This window comes from Podarcis bocagei, assembly GCF_964188305.1.
Source record: "Podarcis bocagei genome assembly, chromosome: 8".
Lineage (NCBI taxonomy): Eukaryota > Metazoa > Chordata > Lepidosauria > Squamata > Lacertidae > Podarcis > Podarcis bocagei.
Window position 1 is genome coordinate 22,434,055 of NC_138133.1, and position 16,370 is coordinate 22,450,424.

A 16,370-nucleotide genomic window follows, 5' to 3' on the forward strand; every position below is an offset into this window, starting at 1 on the left:
ATATTGCCCATTTGTAAAAGCCAGCAGCGGGGAAACATGGCAAGCAGGAGAGGGTTCAACCCCTCTCCTGAATTCTCCCCATCACTCTTTCCACTCTACTTAACTAGATTCCTAGGCACGTTTCTCAGACAAATGGGGAAAACGGCTACCTTTAACAGGCTTCGGAGCTTGTTAAAGGTACCTTGGCCTTGTGGAAATAATTAACCCCTTCCCCTTTCAACGGGAAGAGTGGGCTCAGCAGAGGCCTACACTCTGCATTAAGTTGGGAATTCCTCTCCCTCCGATGGCATGGGACCCAGGGTGGTGGCAATCAATCGCAGTTGCAACTGTGAAATTTCGCCTTCAAGCAAAGGCCACACCCAATTCTATTACTTGAGATCCCCTCGAGCTGGATATTGCTTGAAATGTGCCTGATCGTAAGCTGCTGTGATGTCACAGAAGGCTCTGAAGGAAAACCTCACACGGAGATTCCGCAAGTGCCATTGCCGAGTTAAGGTAGATTTCCAGAGCTCACCCCGTCAGCTCATCCCATGCTACCTCTGCTGAAGGCAGCTACTTATACGGGGAAAGTTAGAAATTCTTCTCATCTTCACTTACAGCAGTAGGAAATGTGGTTTACAACAATAATAATTTATGGTTCTGTGCTAATGAAGTCATGGAGACAATCAAGATGAAAAAAATTCAAATCTACTTATATCCCTGGGTTAAGTATTTTTACATTGTTGTAACGCTCCCTGAGACCTTTTAGCGAGGGTAAGAAAAAATATTAAGAAGACGACATCCTATGCCCTTTTAAAATGTTTCTTTTTGTGGGGGGGCCTATTGGGTTGTTGTTTTTATTTTTATTATGTATTTTGTGGTTTTATATCTTGATTTTATTCTGTGAACCACCGTGAGACCCCTGGGTATAGGGCAGAACAGAGGTACTTCGGTTTAAGAACAGTCCGGTTTAAGAACAATTTGGTTTACAAACTCCAAAAAACCGGAAATAGTGTCCTGGTTTGAGAACTTTACAGAATCTGAACAGTGGAAGGGCACCGGCGGCGGAAGGCCTCATTAGGGAAAGCGGGCCTTGGTTTAAGAATGGTTTTGGTTTAAGAACGGACTACCGGAACAAATTAAGTTCGTAAACCAAGGTCCCACCGTATATAAATTTAATCAACAATGACAACAACAATACTGTTGTACAGTTTTAACAAAATGCTACTCTCCCCCACAGCACTATTCACTTAGTGGCGCTAATAGACTGATGGCAATAGAGTTTACTTTCACGAGAACATTTGCTTAACTTATTTTACACCTTTCATTAGCATGTTTTCATATCGCTATTCCAGGACTGTACACCTTTAATCAGAAGCGCTCATCCAGCCATATAGTATGAACTTCTTCGGAATATGCATGAACCAACGAGCTAAACTTTCTCGGCGCGCCACAAAGCAAACAGATGTCGTGCATCATCGTTCCCATAACTTACTTCGGGTATCATCTCCTCGATGAAATGAATTGTATAATCGATGTTAAATCGGATGACTTTGCACAGAGGTATCTGGAGAGATGAGAAGAAACATATGCACGAGAGAGGTTCAGTCTCAAAGAGCGATGCAGGCATCACCCTCGCTGCATTCTCTTGCTTTCTTCTGATCCAAAATTAAAAGGGGGGGGGGGTTGAAAAGGGCTTGAGACAGCCAGCTAGGAAATAGCATGACAAGCAAGGCACGTATGACATCTGCTGGTAGAGACTGCCATCTGCTGGAGGCACGACTGCACCGAGCACAGATTTCACAAAAAGTAGTGCAACAATGGCTACAAAGCGGGTGGCGCTGTGGGTTAAACCACAGAGCCTAGGACTTGCTGATCAGAAGGTCGGCAGTTCGAATCCCCGCGACAGGGTGAGCTCCTGTTGCTTGGTCCCTGCTCCTACCAACCTAGCAGTTCAAAAGGACGTCAAAGTGCAAGTAGATAAATAGGTACCGCTCCGGCGGGAAGCTAAACGGCGTTCCCGTGCACTGCTCTGGTTTGCCAGAAGCGGCCTAGTCATGCTGGCCACATGACCCGGAAGAGAGATGAGCGCCACAACCCCAGAGTTGATCACGAATGGACCTAATGGTCGGGGTCCCTTTACCTTTACTTTAATGGCTACAACAGGAAGGCTTAAACCTCTTTGGGACAAACCAGGGTGGATAAAAAAATCAATGGTTTTCTTTTCTTTTTTTTAAAAAAAATTATTTAAATCAGTTTTTTTAATTTAAATTGGATTTTTAAAATAAAATGCTTTTGGAGGAAAAATCTTTCTAAAGGTAGTTTTCTATTTAATTCACATTATGGTCCAAAGGCTATTCATCAGGAAATAAGGATTTGTTTTAAGTTTTTCAGTCTTAAGGTTTTCTTTTTTAAAATTGTTTAACCACATCAGTTAACAAACAATGGATACATACGCTATAATGTTATTGTTTTAGTTATACAAATTGTTTAAATTGTTATTAAGGAAATGATTATTATTTTTCTCCTTCCAATAAACAACAGCAGAAAAGTTGTCCAAATATAAACAGTTAACTTATTAAACCTCACAATAATTTCATAATTATCGGTCTATGTATTTCTAACAGCATAACCAAATTGGTAATTTTTGGTATAACTGCAAAAACTACTCTGGAAATTTATTATTCCAAAAATGAAACCTTCATCTGGCTGTAAATATTAAGATTAAACCAGCAAGAATGAGTCTTTCTATTAAAAAAAATGATTTGAATCAAGTCTTACTGACTAGTGATTTAAATCGTGATTTGAAATCGATTTGATTTAAATCAAATCCACCCTGGGACAGACCATCTGAATAGGTCAATTATTGTCAAGATAAGACTATGCAGAGACTGAACAAGCCGGGATCAGCTATGTCACTGGTGGATTTGCCTTGTGTTAGGAAACATTTTTAAAGTAAAGTTAAAAAGGCAGAGGCACTTCATCTCCAAAGAACAGATAAAAAAAAATGTTTAAAGGGACAAAGATTTCACGGGAGGGCTGCTATAGGTTTGATTTTTACTACAGAGAAGAAAGCTAGCATACGCAGAAATTATAAAAACCCCAACAGCCATCCATAAAACTAGCTGGGCCACGAGAGAAAGGCGACTTACGTTGGTGAGGGGAGCATGGGCAAACATGGAAAAGCCTTCGAAGATGTACTCGTGGTCATCGTACTCGATCACAGTTGGCCTGTCTGTCTAAAGAGATAAGGGCAAAAGCCGCAGGTCAGACTAGCCTTGCAAATAAGGCTAAGCTCTTGAAAGACCTACACTGGCTCCCAGTACGTTTCCGAGCACAATTCAAAGTGTTGGTACTGACCTTTAAAGCCCTAAACGGCCTCGGTCCAGTATACCTGAAGGAGCGTCTCGACCCCCATTGTTCAGCCCGGACACTGAGGTCCAGCGCTGAGGGCCTTCTGGCAGTTCCCTCACTGCGAGAAGCCAAGTTACAGGGAATCAGGCAGAGGGCCTTCTTGGTGGTGGCGCCCGCCCTGTGGAACACCCTCCCACCAGATGTCAAAGAGAAAAACACCTACCAGACTTTTAGAAGACATCTGAAGGCAGCCCTGTTTAGGGAAGCTTTTAATGTTTAATAGGCTATTGTATTTTAATATTCTGCTGGAAGCCGCCCAGAGTGGCTGGGAAAACCCAGCCAGATGGGCGGGATATAAATAAAAAATTATTATTATTATTATTATTATTATTATTATTATTATTATTATTATTATTATTATTATTATTACAGAAGATAGTTTATTGTTATTGTTATTACAGAAGTTAATAGCCTGCTGAAATGCTTGCTGGCGTTCCAGGGACTAGCAGAGCAGCAACCCAAACTTCTGTTCATCCTCCAATAGCTTGCTGCATTTCTATGCTAGACGACGGGGCTGGCCCCATAGCAGTCAGCAGGGTGGGACGGTGCAGACCTGCTGACACAGGGGTCACCATGGTTTACCATGAGGTTGTGAGGAGGAGTGTGCGAGGAGGCATTGAGCTGCTGGTGAAACACAGCCGGGAGGTCAGGTAAGCACCTTGGTGACTGCACCTGGACTTCTCTCCCCTGGTAGCCCATAGTTTCCATGCTAGGGGCAGAGGAGGGATGGACCAGTGTCTGGCCTGATGGACTGGCTGGAAGCCAATAAACAGAAACTCAATCCAAATAAGGCTGAGGCCCTGTTTATGGCATCACACTCTCTCTGCATATACAGCTGCTGGATCCATCGGTGTCCCAAAATTGGACGGCCAGGTTGCTCACTGGGGCAGGACACACGGAGCATATTACACGGATCCTGGCTCAACTGCTTTGGCTGCCAATTAGTTTCCAGGCCCGATTCAAAGAGCTGGCTATAAAGCCTTAAACGGCTCAGGGTCGCAATATTATTATTTTCATGTTTATTGGAAGTTGCCCAGAGTGGCTGGGGGAACCCAAACAGTTGGGCAGGGCAATAATAATAGAGTGGAACCTCGGTTTTCGAATGTCTCAGAAGCCAAACGATTCGGAACCCGAAGGCCAAAAACCTCGAAGCAATTGCTTCCATTTTCGAACGTACCTCGGAAGTTGAATGGCTTCCAAGCCACATTTCTCCCATTTTTTTCAATGGATTTTGCTGACCGCACATTGATCCTCGGTTTTCAAACGTTTTGAAAGTCGAACAGTCCTCCGGAATGGATTATATTCGAAAACCGAGGTTCCACTGTACAGTCATACCTCAGGTTACAGACGCCTCAGGTTGCATTTTTTCGGGTTACGGATACGCCAAAATCCAGAAGTACCAGAAGATGTTACTTCCAAGTTTCAGCGGTCGTGTAGGTGCAGAAGTGCTAAATTGCGCAACCCGAGCGTCCACTGTAATAATAATAATAACTATTACCTCAAGGGCCACCTCCCTCTATGTGAACTGACCCGGATCCTGCGATCATTATTTGAGACTCTTCTTCATGTTCCTCCTCCACAAGAGGTCTGGAGGATGGCAACAGGAGAACTGGTCTTGTCTGAGGTGGCTCCCCATCTGTGCAATGCTCTCTCCAGAGAGGCTCGCCGGGCGCGTTCATTACATACCAAACAAAAACACTCCTCTCTAAGCAGGCCTTTGGCTGCTGAACAGCCTTTTAGAAGCGTGGGGACTGTTATTATATTTCCTGCAATCGCTTTATTGCTTTTATTATTATGATGCTACGTAAATCACATTTTTAATATAGTACACTACCCTGAGATCTTGGGGTAAAGGGCAGTATATAAACTGAATCAATAAATAATAACCACAAATAAATATATCCAGCTTGCTCCTATGTCACCTATGTAAGGGCTTAAAAACAAGAGCTTCAAATAAAAACAGACAGGTCTGCTGCTTCCCCTGCTTCATATGATACTTACTAAAAAGTTTGTAGGTGGTGACACTGTAATGCGGTAGTGGAATAATTTTCCGGCATTGTTGGTCATGGGTCGGCAGGGCTTAATAGGCTTTAAGAAACGAGAGAGGAAATAAGAGGGGCAGGTGATTAGGAAAGGTGAATGCTAATAAAAGAAGAGAAAGCAGTCTTCAGCAACCTAATGTTTTCCTGATGTTTTGGACCAAACCCTGCCAGGGAAGGCCGGTGTCCCTCCTCATTAAAGGCCTTAGGAAAACTCTTATTTTCCTTGCTGTTCCCTTGAAGTGTGCTTATTGGACTTCTGGTTTTAGTCAGCATTAGAAACCGAGATATGAAAGCTAGGAGCTAAACAGCATCTTAAACCGAGGTTATGGGCACAACAACAGAATATCTAGGCTTGCTTTTTCATACAAAGCTGAAAATGAACTGCAGCTAAAATATTATGTTCGTTTTTCACATGGTCTAGTCCTTCCCCTGACCACCACCCCCCCAATATTCTTAAGAGGGTCTCTTCTCCCATCTTTGGAAAGTAGCTGGAAGTGTGGAGGCAGAAAAAAGACCCTCCTTTCCTTCAGTTTTAATCTGAAATTTAGGCACAGTACTGCGCCCAGAACTCAGAAACCACTCGCACCAATGAAATACTGTCGCAAAATGCACCTGGAACAACAGAAGCTTTGAACACTGGTTTTAATCATAGCTTGTTATTGGATTTTAATATTTTGGGGCAGATTGTTTTATAGTTTATTTCTATGCTTATTTATTAATTAAGTGGGTTTCCCACCCCCCCCCACCCCATCATATTGTATTTTACCTGATAAGATGCTTTGAGATCCCTTCAACCGTCCTAAAAGCATTTTAAAGAAACATTACCTCTTCCCCAGGATAGATTCCATGTCTTATTCCTGTTCGTCTGGCTTTCGCACTGCATTTGCACAGAGGTCCATCGTTCATCTGTCAAAAATGTTAAAGGAAGATACTGAGTCGAGATGCTTAAAAACAGGAAGAGGCAGCCTGGTTAAGTGCCTGAAAGGTAATGCCTTTAAAAGCAAATTGTAGGCAACACGATGACCATGTACATAAGCAATAGACAATCTTACAAAATTTTACACAAAAAAAAAATATTTTCAGTTTATGAAGCAATTCTACATCCTCCCACTACGCTGATGAAGAATTCTACGAAACAGTTGTCAATATCCGGAATCACAGTTCAGTGTTGGACATCATATTTGCTGAATACACAAAGCTTCACAGCTTGTCTTTCATCATACAAAGTCTGGTACCTCACCTCATTTAAAGATTTTCAGAGACCTTATTTAAAGATTTTCAGAGACTTTGAGACTAAAGATTTCGTTTTGTACTTGTTATGGTTTGAAGGAATTCTATAAAGATTCTCTATTGCGTATGTACATGGTCATCGTGTTGCCTAGACATTGCTGACATTCTCTTTGCAACACAGGGGCTTGTTTGGTTATTTAAAAGCAAATTAGCATACACAAGTTAAGAGTCAATTTTTAAAAAAAAAAATTAAAGCACATGAACTGAAGCACCTTAACAGACCACAGTACTTCAAAAGAGTATCTCTGAATGCGGCCCAGGTCAAATATTCTTTACCAATGGAAAGTATTCTGCCGGGAGAAATAATTTCTGCCTAGGTTTCACCAGCCTATCACCAGCCATAACCGAGACTTTTTGAAATGTACACTGCAGCCCTCTATGTGTCTACTCATATGTAAACCCCACCAGATTTAATGGGGCTTGTGAAAAAGTACATATGCATAGTATTGGAGCCGTCTCCTGAATTTTGGTGGTTGTGTTTTGGCAACTTCAGGTGTGCGCGTACACGGCCACAAGAACAGGATTGAGAGAAGATTGGTTTGTGTAAAGCACAGGGTTGGTGGTCACTGGTTTGGGCAAAGTGACTTGATCTTCAATACGGAATAGCAAATTATTATTATTTATTGAATTTATATACCGCCCTATACCAGAGGTCTCAGAATAAAATCAAAATGTAAAACCACAAAATGCGTAATCAAAATAAAAACAACAACCCAATAACACCCCCCCCAAAAAACCCCCACATTTTAAAAGGGCATAGGGTGTCAATCAAATCAAACAAAGGCCTGGTTAAAAAGGAACATTTTCGCCTGGCACCTAAAGGTGTATAATGAAGGTGCCGGGCGAACTTCCCTAGCGAGAGCATTCCATAGATGGGGAGCCACTACAAAGAAGGCCCTGTCTCATGTTGCCACCCTCCAGACCTCTCAAGGAGGAGGCACATGAAGAAGGGCCTCAGAAGATCTCAGGATCCGGGCAGGTTCATATGGAAAGAGGCAGTCCTGAACTGTTAAGTCACCAGCTGCATAGCCACGACGCAAATGTTTAAGACTGAGCTTTTTTTGGCATGTACTACCTGTCCGGGGTCGTTGTACCACAGCTCCTCGTGCAGCCGGTCTGGGTGAGCCTTCTTCCGCTTAATTTCAGCGATGACATCAAACACCTCCGAATCCGAACTGCTGGAGCAGCTGTCGTCATCCGACTCGCACTCTGAGTCACTGGAACTCCCTGCGTTCCCGAGAAAACGTGACACCAATCTGCCCTTTTCCCTCTCCCACAAAACTACGCATTCACCTCTGATCTGAGACTGGAGCGGCAAATGCCCCAGGGGCATGGCAAAGAGCAAAGTTTCTCTACTTCTTCCTGGCAACACCTCAAGAGTACAGAGTGCTGGTCACTGGCATGCAAGATATAATTTTCTAACTAACCCCGCTGCTTCCCCGAAATCAAGCTTTTTCTTCAGGCACACGAGTTTCACCTCAGATGGGGCTTTCACAGAAAAGAGAACAGCGGTGGCACATAAAAAGGAAAGGTTAGGCCACAGGGGAAACAGATAAAGAGTACTTTGCCTATGCCTCATCTTAGAAGACAGTGGTGCATGAAAAGGATCAGGATAGTGGCAGGGAATCTTTCAAGGGACAAATGGCATTTATAATAAATATAATAATAATTTTTTATTTATACCCCGCCCTTCCTGGTTCAGAAAACCGGGCTCAGGGCTGCTAACAACAAATTTAAAACACTTGAGGCAACCAAAAATCGCATAAAATACAGTATAAAACGTGAATAACAATAAATTCAGAATTCAAAAATCAATTTAGGGGGGAAATCAATCCAATAAACATTAGATGATCACCAGGGCTAGCTGGCTAGATTAGTCCTATTTGGGCCAGTGAGGAGACCAGGGGAGAATTAGCTGTGGGATCCCAGAGCAGGTAATCTTCATAAAAAGGGGAGGGGGAGGGAAGGAAGGGGAATAAAAGATCAGGCTAAGTTCAAATTGAAAGCCAGGCTGAATAGCTCTGTCTTACAGGCCCTGCGGTAGGAAGCTGAATCCTGCAGGGCCCTGGTCTCATGGGACAGAGCATTCCACCAGGTCCGAGCCATCACTGAGAAGGCCCTGGCCCTGGTGGAGGGTAATCTGACTTCCTTAGGGCCCGGGACCTCTAAACTATGATTATTAATGGACCTTAAGGTCCTCTGCGGGGCATATTTGAGGGCCAGATTTGGCCATTGGGCCTCCAGTAGCTGATCCCTCCTGGAAAGTGGCAAGCATTTATTTCTGGGGTGTGTCGCGTGGGTCAGAGAAGTCCTTACCGACATCCTCGTCCAGTTTGGTCTTGGGGGGCTCCCAGGGGGGCCTGGCAGCTTTGGCTTTTGCTTGCCGTTTGCCCAGCTCTTCCTCAAACTTCTCATATAAATCTCGGAGCCGGCTCGTTCCGACGACAGTGGAATCGCCCTTGCCATTGCAACCAAACAAAAGTGAAAAGGATTTCAGAAATCAGGAACAGGTAGGTAGCTGTGTTGGTCTGTCGTAGTCGAACCAAAATTTAAAAATTCCTTCCAGTAGCACCTTAGAGACCAACTAAGTTTGTTACTGGTGTGAGCTTTCGTGTGCATGCACACTTCTTCAGATACCAAATCAGGAAGGTGTACATTTTAACAAGGAATGGGGGGAAATTATAACTTATCTTAAAGAGCATTGCAAACAGTTAAAATTGTTAGTTGGATTGGAATATCACTTGTAGTTTAAGGTTGAATTCCAGACATAATGGAAGAGGTAAAGGATTTGGATGATCATAAAAGATGTGGGAGGAAATGATTAATAATAGGACCCACAAAGAGGAGGGTAGAAGTCCAGGAAATTCCTTGGAGTCTTGTCGATGTTTGACATATCTCTGTAAATTTTTAAGCTGAAAAACTAAATAAATAATTTTATTTTTTAAAAAAGAAAGTCAAAAGGATATTCTGAATTGAAAATATTTTGCAACGTCAATTTGCAGTCATGCTGACCCTCGGGAGTGTGTTGCACACACGACGCAACACACACACACTCACAAATGCAACAGGTCGATCACATGGGATGATTTACCAGAGACGATATAACAAGCTTTAGTTTCTTCTGGACATTCAGAAAATGAGACAGTGTGTGATACACACAAACCTAGATCACATAGTGATCATAATTCTTCAAGTGCCGGTGCTTATGTAGCCAAAACAGTATCATCCATATACCAGAGGCATCAACAGCTTTAGAGGAACTACAAGGTTTGAAGTACCCAAAAATATTGATAGATAATGCCCCACCCCACCCCCCAAAAAACACCCCCACCCAGTTAACTAAGAAATGAGCATACACATTTCAGGTTTCAGGATGGGGGGGGGGGAATAGATTGGGTCCCAAGGTAAGTTAACTTAAATTGGGTGGAAGCCTACGCTGCCCTTGAGACTGACCCAGAAAATCCAGCGGGTGTAGAATACCGCAGCGAGACTCCTTACAGGGTCCTCGCTGCGAGATCACATTCACCGGGTGCTATACCAGCTGCACTGGCTCCCGGTGGAATACAGGGTCAGGTTTAAGGTGCTGGTTTTAACCTTTAAAGCCCTATACGGCCTAGGACCCTTGTACCTACGGGACCGCCTCTCCTGGTATGTCCCACAGAGGAACTTACGGTCTCCAAACAAAAACATCTTGGAGGTCCCAGGCCACAAAGAGGTTAGGCTGCCCTCAACCAGAGCCAGGGCTTTTTCGGCTGTGGCCCCGATCTGGTGGGACACTCTGTCACAAGAGACTAGGGCCCTGCGGGACTTGACATCTTTCCGCAGGGCCTGCAAGACAGAGCTGTTCCACCAGGCCTTTGGCCAGGGCACAGCCTGACTCCCTCCTTTGGCAATCTTCACAGAACTCTAGCCCAATGGTTGCCATCAATTTGATTTGAATTTATTTTATAATGAAATGATTTTAGAATCTTGTATTATTTTATTGTTGTTAGCCGCCCTGAGCCCGGCTTTGGCTGGGGAGGGCGGGATATAAATAAAAATTTATTATTATTATTACGAAATTTGGGGCAATTCTCCCCAGGCACTACATGATGCAGGAAGCCAACCCCTTCCCCCTAGAAGGGTCTTACAAGGTGAAAGGAGGCAGGAGGAGAACTTCATTAAGTGATCTTGGGATAGCTCAGTCGGTAGAGCATGAGACTTTTAATCTCCGTGGGTTTGAACCCCACCTGGGGCAAAAGGTGGTCCTTCTGGTCCCTTCCAACTCTAAACGGTTCCTCAACGTACCACTTGATCCATGGGGTCGTTTGAGTAGTAGCTTTCCGAGTGGGTGCAGCGGACCCACACAGGCTTCAGCAGGTCCTCGTCATCTTCCTCGTTCTTTTCGACGACAGCCTCATCCGGCTCTTTGTCTTTGATGGACGTATAGCTCTTCTCCCTGCTGGCGTTTTCCGACCACCTATCCCGGTCGTCTTCCCAGCGAGTTCTCTTCCGGTCTTGACCGGGAGACTGACTGCACAAGAAGACAAGGGAATAAACAATTCATCTTGGGCAGCCAGGCTGGGCTCAATTGTGCACGAGGAGGAGAGACACTCATCAAAAGTTTGCTGCAGCTCATGCATGAGGTCGTGCTGAAAACTGGCTTCGTATCCAGCCAAACCTTGTCTTAAAGGTAAAGGGGACCCCTGACCATTAGGTCCAGTCGTGACCAACTCTGGGGTTGCAGTGCTCATCTCGCTTTACTGGCCGAGGGAGCCGGCGTACAGCTTCCAGGTCATGTGGCCAGCATGACAAAGCCGCTTCTGGTGAACCAGAGCAGCGCACGGAAACGCCTTTTACCTTCCCGCCAGAGCGGTACCTATTTATCTACTTGCACTCTGACGTGCTTTCAAACTGCTAGGTGGGCAGGAGCAGGGACTGAGCAACGGGAGCTCACCCTGTCGCAGGGATTCGAACCGCCAACCTTCTGATCAGCAAGTCCTAGGCTCTGTGGTTTAACCCACAGCACCACCCGCGTCCCAACCTTGTCTTACCTTCCCTTTACACCACCCCCCAGGTCGGAAGGTGCAGTCTAACACAGGGTTTCTTAAACTTGGGTCTCCAGCTGTCATTGAACTACAGCTCCCATCATCGTTGACCACTGGTCCTGCTAGCTAGGGATGAGGGGAGTTGCAGTCCAACAGCAGCTGGGAACCAGAGTCTGAGAAACGCCAGCCTAACAGCAGCTACCCAGCGATAATCAACTCCCTCATCTTACCTTCCTGTCCTCTTGTGATCCTTTCTGTAAGATCTCTCGGTGGATGGCGATCGCCGGCTGTCGCGGTGCCTGTGTCTTTCTCGTTGTCGTTCCCTTTAAAGAATTAAAGAAGATTTCAGCCGAGAGTAAATTCTAGTTCCAAAACAATAGAACCAGAAAGCTGAATAAACTGCCGAGAGCCCTGAGAGTCATTATGGAAGAGGAAGGAAGTGCCGCCATATTCTCTACCGTGTGGTCACGGTCAGAGGACAATATTGCCAATGCCAGGCCAGGAGGAACCAGGTGACCTGCTTAGCCAATAGGGTTCCATCTGCTCTTATAAACCTGACTCTGGCTTAGGTTTTCAATCTCAGCGGTCGTAACTCAAGTATAGGCTCAGCTACTCTGCCCATCTCTGAGCACAGATTTCCCCCCAGACTGCCCGCTGGGACGTATCTGGTTAGTGGTGTTCTCCAAGAATCAGTTGAATAACAAATAGTGGCTTCTTTCTTTATTCTGGCTATTTTCTCCATGAAAATAAAATATAACAACAACAATAATAATAATAATGGGGCAAGCAATACCAGGAGATAGGGAGACCAGGAGATAGAAAGTACATCAGCAAATGTTACGCAACATGTCTTCCTCTCCTGGTACATTTTCTCCAGAAAACAATGTTCTCAATTATTTCTCTCAACTCATCATTTTTTTAAAAAAATATATCAATGAAACAATTTTACAAGATGCAACAATCAACGCATTTGACTCAGACAAGGTTAGGCCTCTTCAAGGCATTTTGCTGCCCGAGGCAAAGGCCAAGTTGAGGAGGCCTCCTCAGTCTGTTTAATAGTAGGGCTGGCCCTGGACAAGTGATGTTTATAATGAAACAAGCTGAAAAGTGGTATTATTTCTCAAGCCAGTCACAAGGGATCATCAAAGGATTTCCCACAGGTAAACTGAAAGAGTCCACAGAAGAAGGCAGGAGACTTAAGGCAAACGTGTGAAACGAATTATTCATTCTTAATTATGACCATCCTAAAAAAGCTAAAATTTTCAGCGAAGAATATAACTATATACCTATTGTATTCGAAGTTAACAACGGGACAACAAAAATGGGATTCTACGTGCTCTACTGATGAACAGGAAGAATAGCATTTGCAACTTATGAACAGACTGCTTGCAGACGAAGACTTTGTTTGGGCGAATATGACCATATTTGGAATGAGTTTATGCAAAATGCAGAAGACTATTTGTATTTACATATGTATTATGACAATAGAATCAAATTTATCGAAGAATGTATGAGGTAGAGTATTTTTCATCTATTGCCTATACTCGTATATTGTTTCTTTCTACACATTTTTATGCCTTTTTATTTTTAAAATCTTTTTCTTTGCATCCCTTTATTTCTTTATAATCAAAACCTTTTCAATAAAAATATTAAGACCAAAAGAACGCTGTAGCTCAATTCTAGTCAAGTGATGCTACATATAGCACAAAATTCCGCCTAAGCATTTTATATCCAACAGCCAAAATCATGGTAGCTGGAAGCAGGGCTTTTTTTCAGCCAGAACTCACCGAAACTGAGTTCCATTAACTCTTTGGTGTGTTCCGGGACCTCTTTGTAGTGTACCAGCCACCGTATAGCAACCACATGCCGTTCAGGCGGAGAAGCATTCTCCCCCCCAAAAAAAGTGTTGTTTCCCCCCTAAAACAACTTTGGCTCCCCCATAAAAAAGGTCAACAACTTAGGGTTGTCTGTCAAAAAAAGGGGGAGTTCCCGCACCTCTTTCTGTAGAAAAAAGCACTGGCTGGAAGCATGACTATTATTATTTTTCTAAAGAGAAGGCAATCTCTTGACTTCCAATTTCCAACCGAATAATACACCAGTTGGACTGTGTAATACATACAAACCATGAGTAAACCTATAGACCAGGCATGACCAAAGTCCGTTTTGGGGGCCTAATTGGGTCCCCCAGCCTAACCCTAACAAAAATCTGGCCCTCTTTGAAAAAAGTTTGGGCACCCCTGCTATAGACAGACAACTCTTCTTACTAGTGACAATATTTTTTTGGGCTCTTCTCTTTATGCACACGAGAGGGGTGTGATGGAAGTGAATGTTGGGACTTTGACGTGGAAGCCTTGGACGCAATTTTGGCTAAGCAACAAAGCTCAGCGCGCAACTGCCGGCCAACCGTTTCCCGTCGAAATAATTGCCTCCACGGCTGAACACATCCTACCAAACCTGCCCTCCTGGCACGAGTCAAACTGGCTGACCTGTACCATTCATAACTTCTGTGACGGGGAGGCGTCCGCCCCCTGACGTAATCCGACCGGTGCCGACTGCTTTCTTGCCGCCGCCGATCGGGACTCCTCCCTCGATCCCGCCGATCGCCGTGATTGGTGGAGCGGTGCCTCTCCCCGTGCCCGTGGTCCCGGTGGCGATGCTCCTCATAGTGTTTACTGCGCTCCGGAGACCTCCGTTCAGGCTGGGACTTCTCTATCGGATACTGACCAGGGTTCCGGAAATTGCCGCTGCTGTTGTTGCTGCCGCTGCTGTTGGCGTTGTTGCCGCCACTGCCACCGCCACCCTGGTAAGAGTTTGCATTGTGTGGGTAGCTGTTGAAATTCGGAGGGGGGAAGGACTGCTGCGAATAGGAAGGGGAGTACATAGGCTGGTAATTAATCGGCTGAGGCATAATCGGAGGCGGCATAGGATGTGGAACCGATGGAGGAGGCATCATGTAAGGAAACGCGTTTTGTCCCGCCGCGCCAGTCGAAACAGACGGGTTTCCAGGATTGGGGGCGGGGGGCGGAGTCGGCGGAAAGCAAGGAGGGAGAGGGAAGGTCTGCTTGACCTGGTGGCCCGCGAAAGGCGGCCTCAGGGGACACTGGGAGATGGCGTTCTGCGGCGATGGGGGCATGGGCGGTGGGTACGGGACAAAATCAGGCCTGGAAGGCATGTAGCTCGTGGTGGGAGGGCTTGCATAAGCCGCCGTGGTCACCGCCGGCTGGTCATACTGATACTGAGCTGAAGGCTGCTGAGGGTGGAGCTGCCTCAAATTCTGGGGGCGGAAAGTCGGAGTCGAAGTTCGCGCCGTGGCTCCTCCTCGGGATCGAGGGCAGCCCCCTCGCCCGGAATGGAAGGACATTGTCTATCTCTGAAAAGAAACCAAAAAGGGAAATTAAAAGACTGTGCACCACGGATGCCCCAAAGAATTCTCGCCATGGCGCCATCATTCCGCGTCAACTTCCCAGGGAAGGGCTTTTCATTCCCAGTTATTTCAGATAAATTTATAATAATAATAATAATAATAATAATAATAATAATTTGTACTCTGCCCATCTGGCTGGGTTTCCCCAGCCACTCTGTGCGGCTTCCAACAAAGATTAAGAATACATTAAAATGTCACACATTAAAAACTTCCCTAAACAGGGCTGCCTTCAGATGTCTTCTAAATGTCAGGTAGTTATTTATCTCTTTGACATCTGATGGGAGGGCTTTCCACAAGGCGGGCGCCACTACCAAGAAGGCCCTTTGCCTGGTTGCCTGTAGCTTTGCTTCTCGCAGTGAGGGAACCGCCAGAAGGCACTCGCCGCTGGACCTCAGCATCCGGGCAGAATGATGTGGGTGGAGACGCTCCTTCAGGTATACTGGGCCGAGGCCGTTTAGGGCTTTAAAGGTCAACACCAACACTTTGAATTGTGCTCGGAAGCATACTGGGAGCCAATGTAGGTCTTTCAAGACCGGTGCTATGTGGTCTCAGCGGCCGCCCCCAGTCACCAATCTAGCTGCCACATTCTGGATTAGTTGTAGTTTACGGGTCACCCCCATGCACGTCTGAATGTGCTTCTGGCCTCAATCCGCAGCAGGGGAGGGGATGAGCAGGACCAAAATCCTTAACTATGAGCTGAGCGGCTCTATTCCTAAAGCATTCCAGGGAGCAAGAAAAGAAACCCGTCTATGAAATGCATGGGTCGCCTCTTTCCAAGCAGAAAGCAGGTAGACCGCAGCCGAGATCCGAGAGCACCGCATATCCATCAGGGGCGCAGCCAGGGTTTTTGTTGGAGGTGGGGGAAGGTGCTGGCCTTTTGTTGCGCGGGGAGGGTAGAACCTCCGTTAGCTATGTATTTTTATTGACTTTTATTGATTTAGGGGAGCTGGCTCGCCCTGCCGCCGCCCCCCGTTTGAGTCCGCCCCTGATATGCATGTCTCTTCTTTGCAAACAAAAGCGTGAGACTTACCTGGAAATAGTCGCTTCCTCGCTCCAAGACTTCAGGCACCGGCTGAGCAGCCCAGATCTAGACGGGTGGGGGGGAAATTGTGGGAAACCACGCGCACCGGAAGAGAAAAGTTAAGAGGAGGAGCAAAAGCGAAGCCGGAAAGGCAGTTTCGCAGAGATGCCTGC

General features: G+C 45.5%; 1 protein-coding gene across 2 annotated transcripts in view; it reads right to left on the reverse strand.

Annotated features, from left to right (window-relative positions):
* DROSHA (drosha ribonuclease III) overlaps positions 1-16,318 on the reverse strand; it is a 96,677-nt gene extending 80,359 nt beyond the window's left edge. Inside the window, exons 1-10 of one of the 2 annotated variants that reach the window (XM_081206163.1) lie at positions 16,207-16,318; positions 14,245-15,122; positions 11,983-12,075; positions 11,013-11,238; positions 9,042-9,183; positions 7,801-7,952; positions 6,261-6,341; positions 5,395-5,481; positions 3,132-3,218; positions 1,475-1,546 (exon numbers count right to left, since the gene is read on the reverse strand). In XM_081206163.1, coding sequence (XP_081062289.1) covers positions 1,475-1,546; positions 3,132-3,218; positions 5,395-5,481; positions 6,261-6,341; positions 7,801-7,952; positions 9,042-9,183; positions 11,013-11,238; positions 11,983-12,075; positions 14,245-15,113 — 1,809 coding nt within the window. In that variant the 5' untranslated portion in view covers positions 15,114-15,122; positions 16,207-16,318. Of the gene's footprint in view, positions 1-1,474; positions 1,547-3,131; positions 3,219-5,394; positions 5,482-6,260; positions 6,342-7,800; positions 7,953-9,041; positions 9,184-11,012; positions 11,239-11,982; positions 12,076-14,238; positions 15,123-16,206 lie in introns of both variants that reach the window. The other variant, XM_081206162.1, reaches the window with a different exon arrangement.
* Between the last annotated feature and the right edge of the window lie 52 nt (positions 16,319-16,370).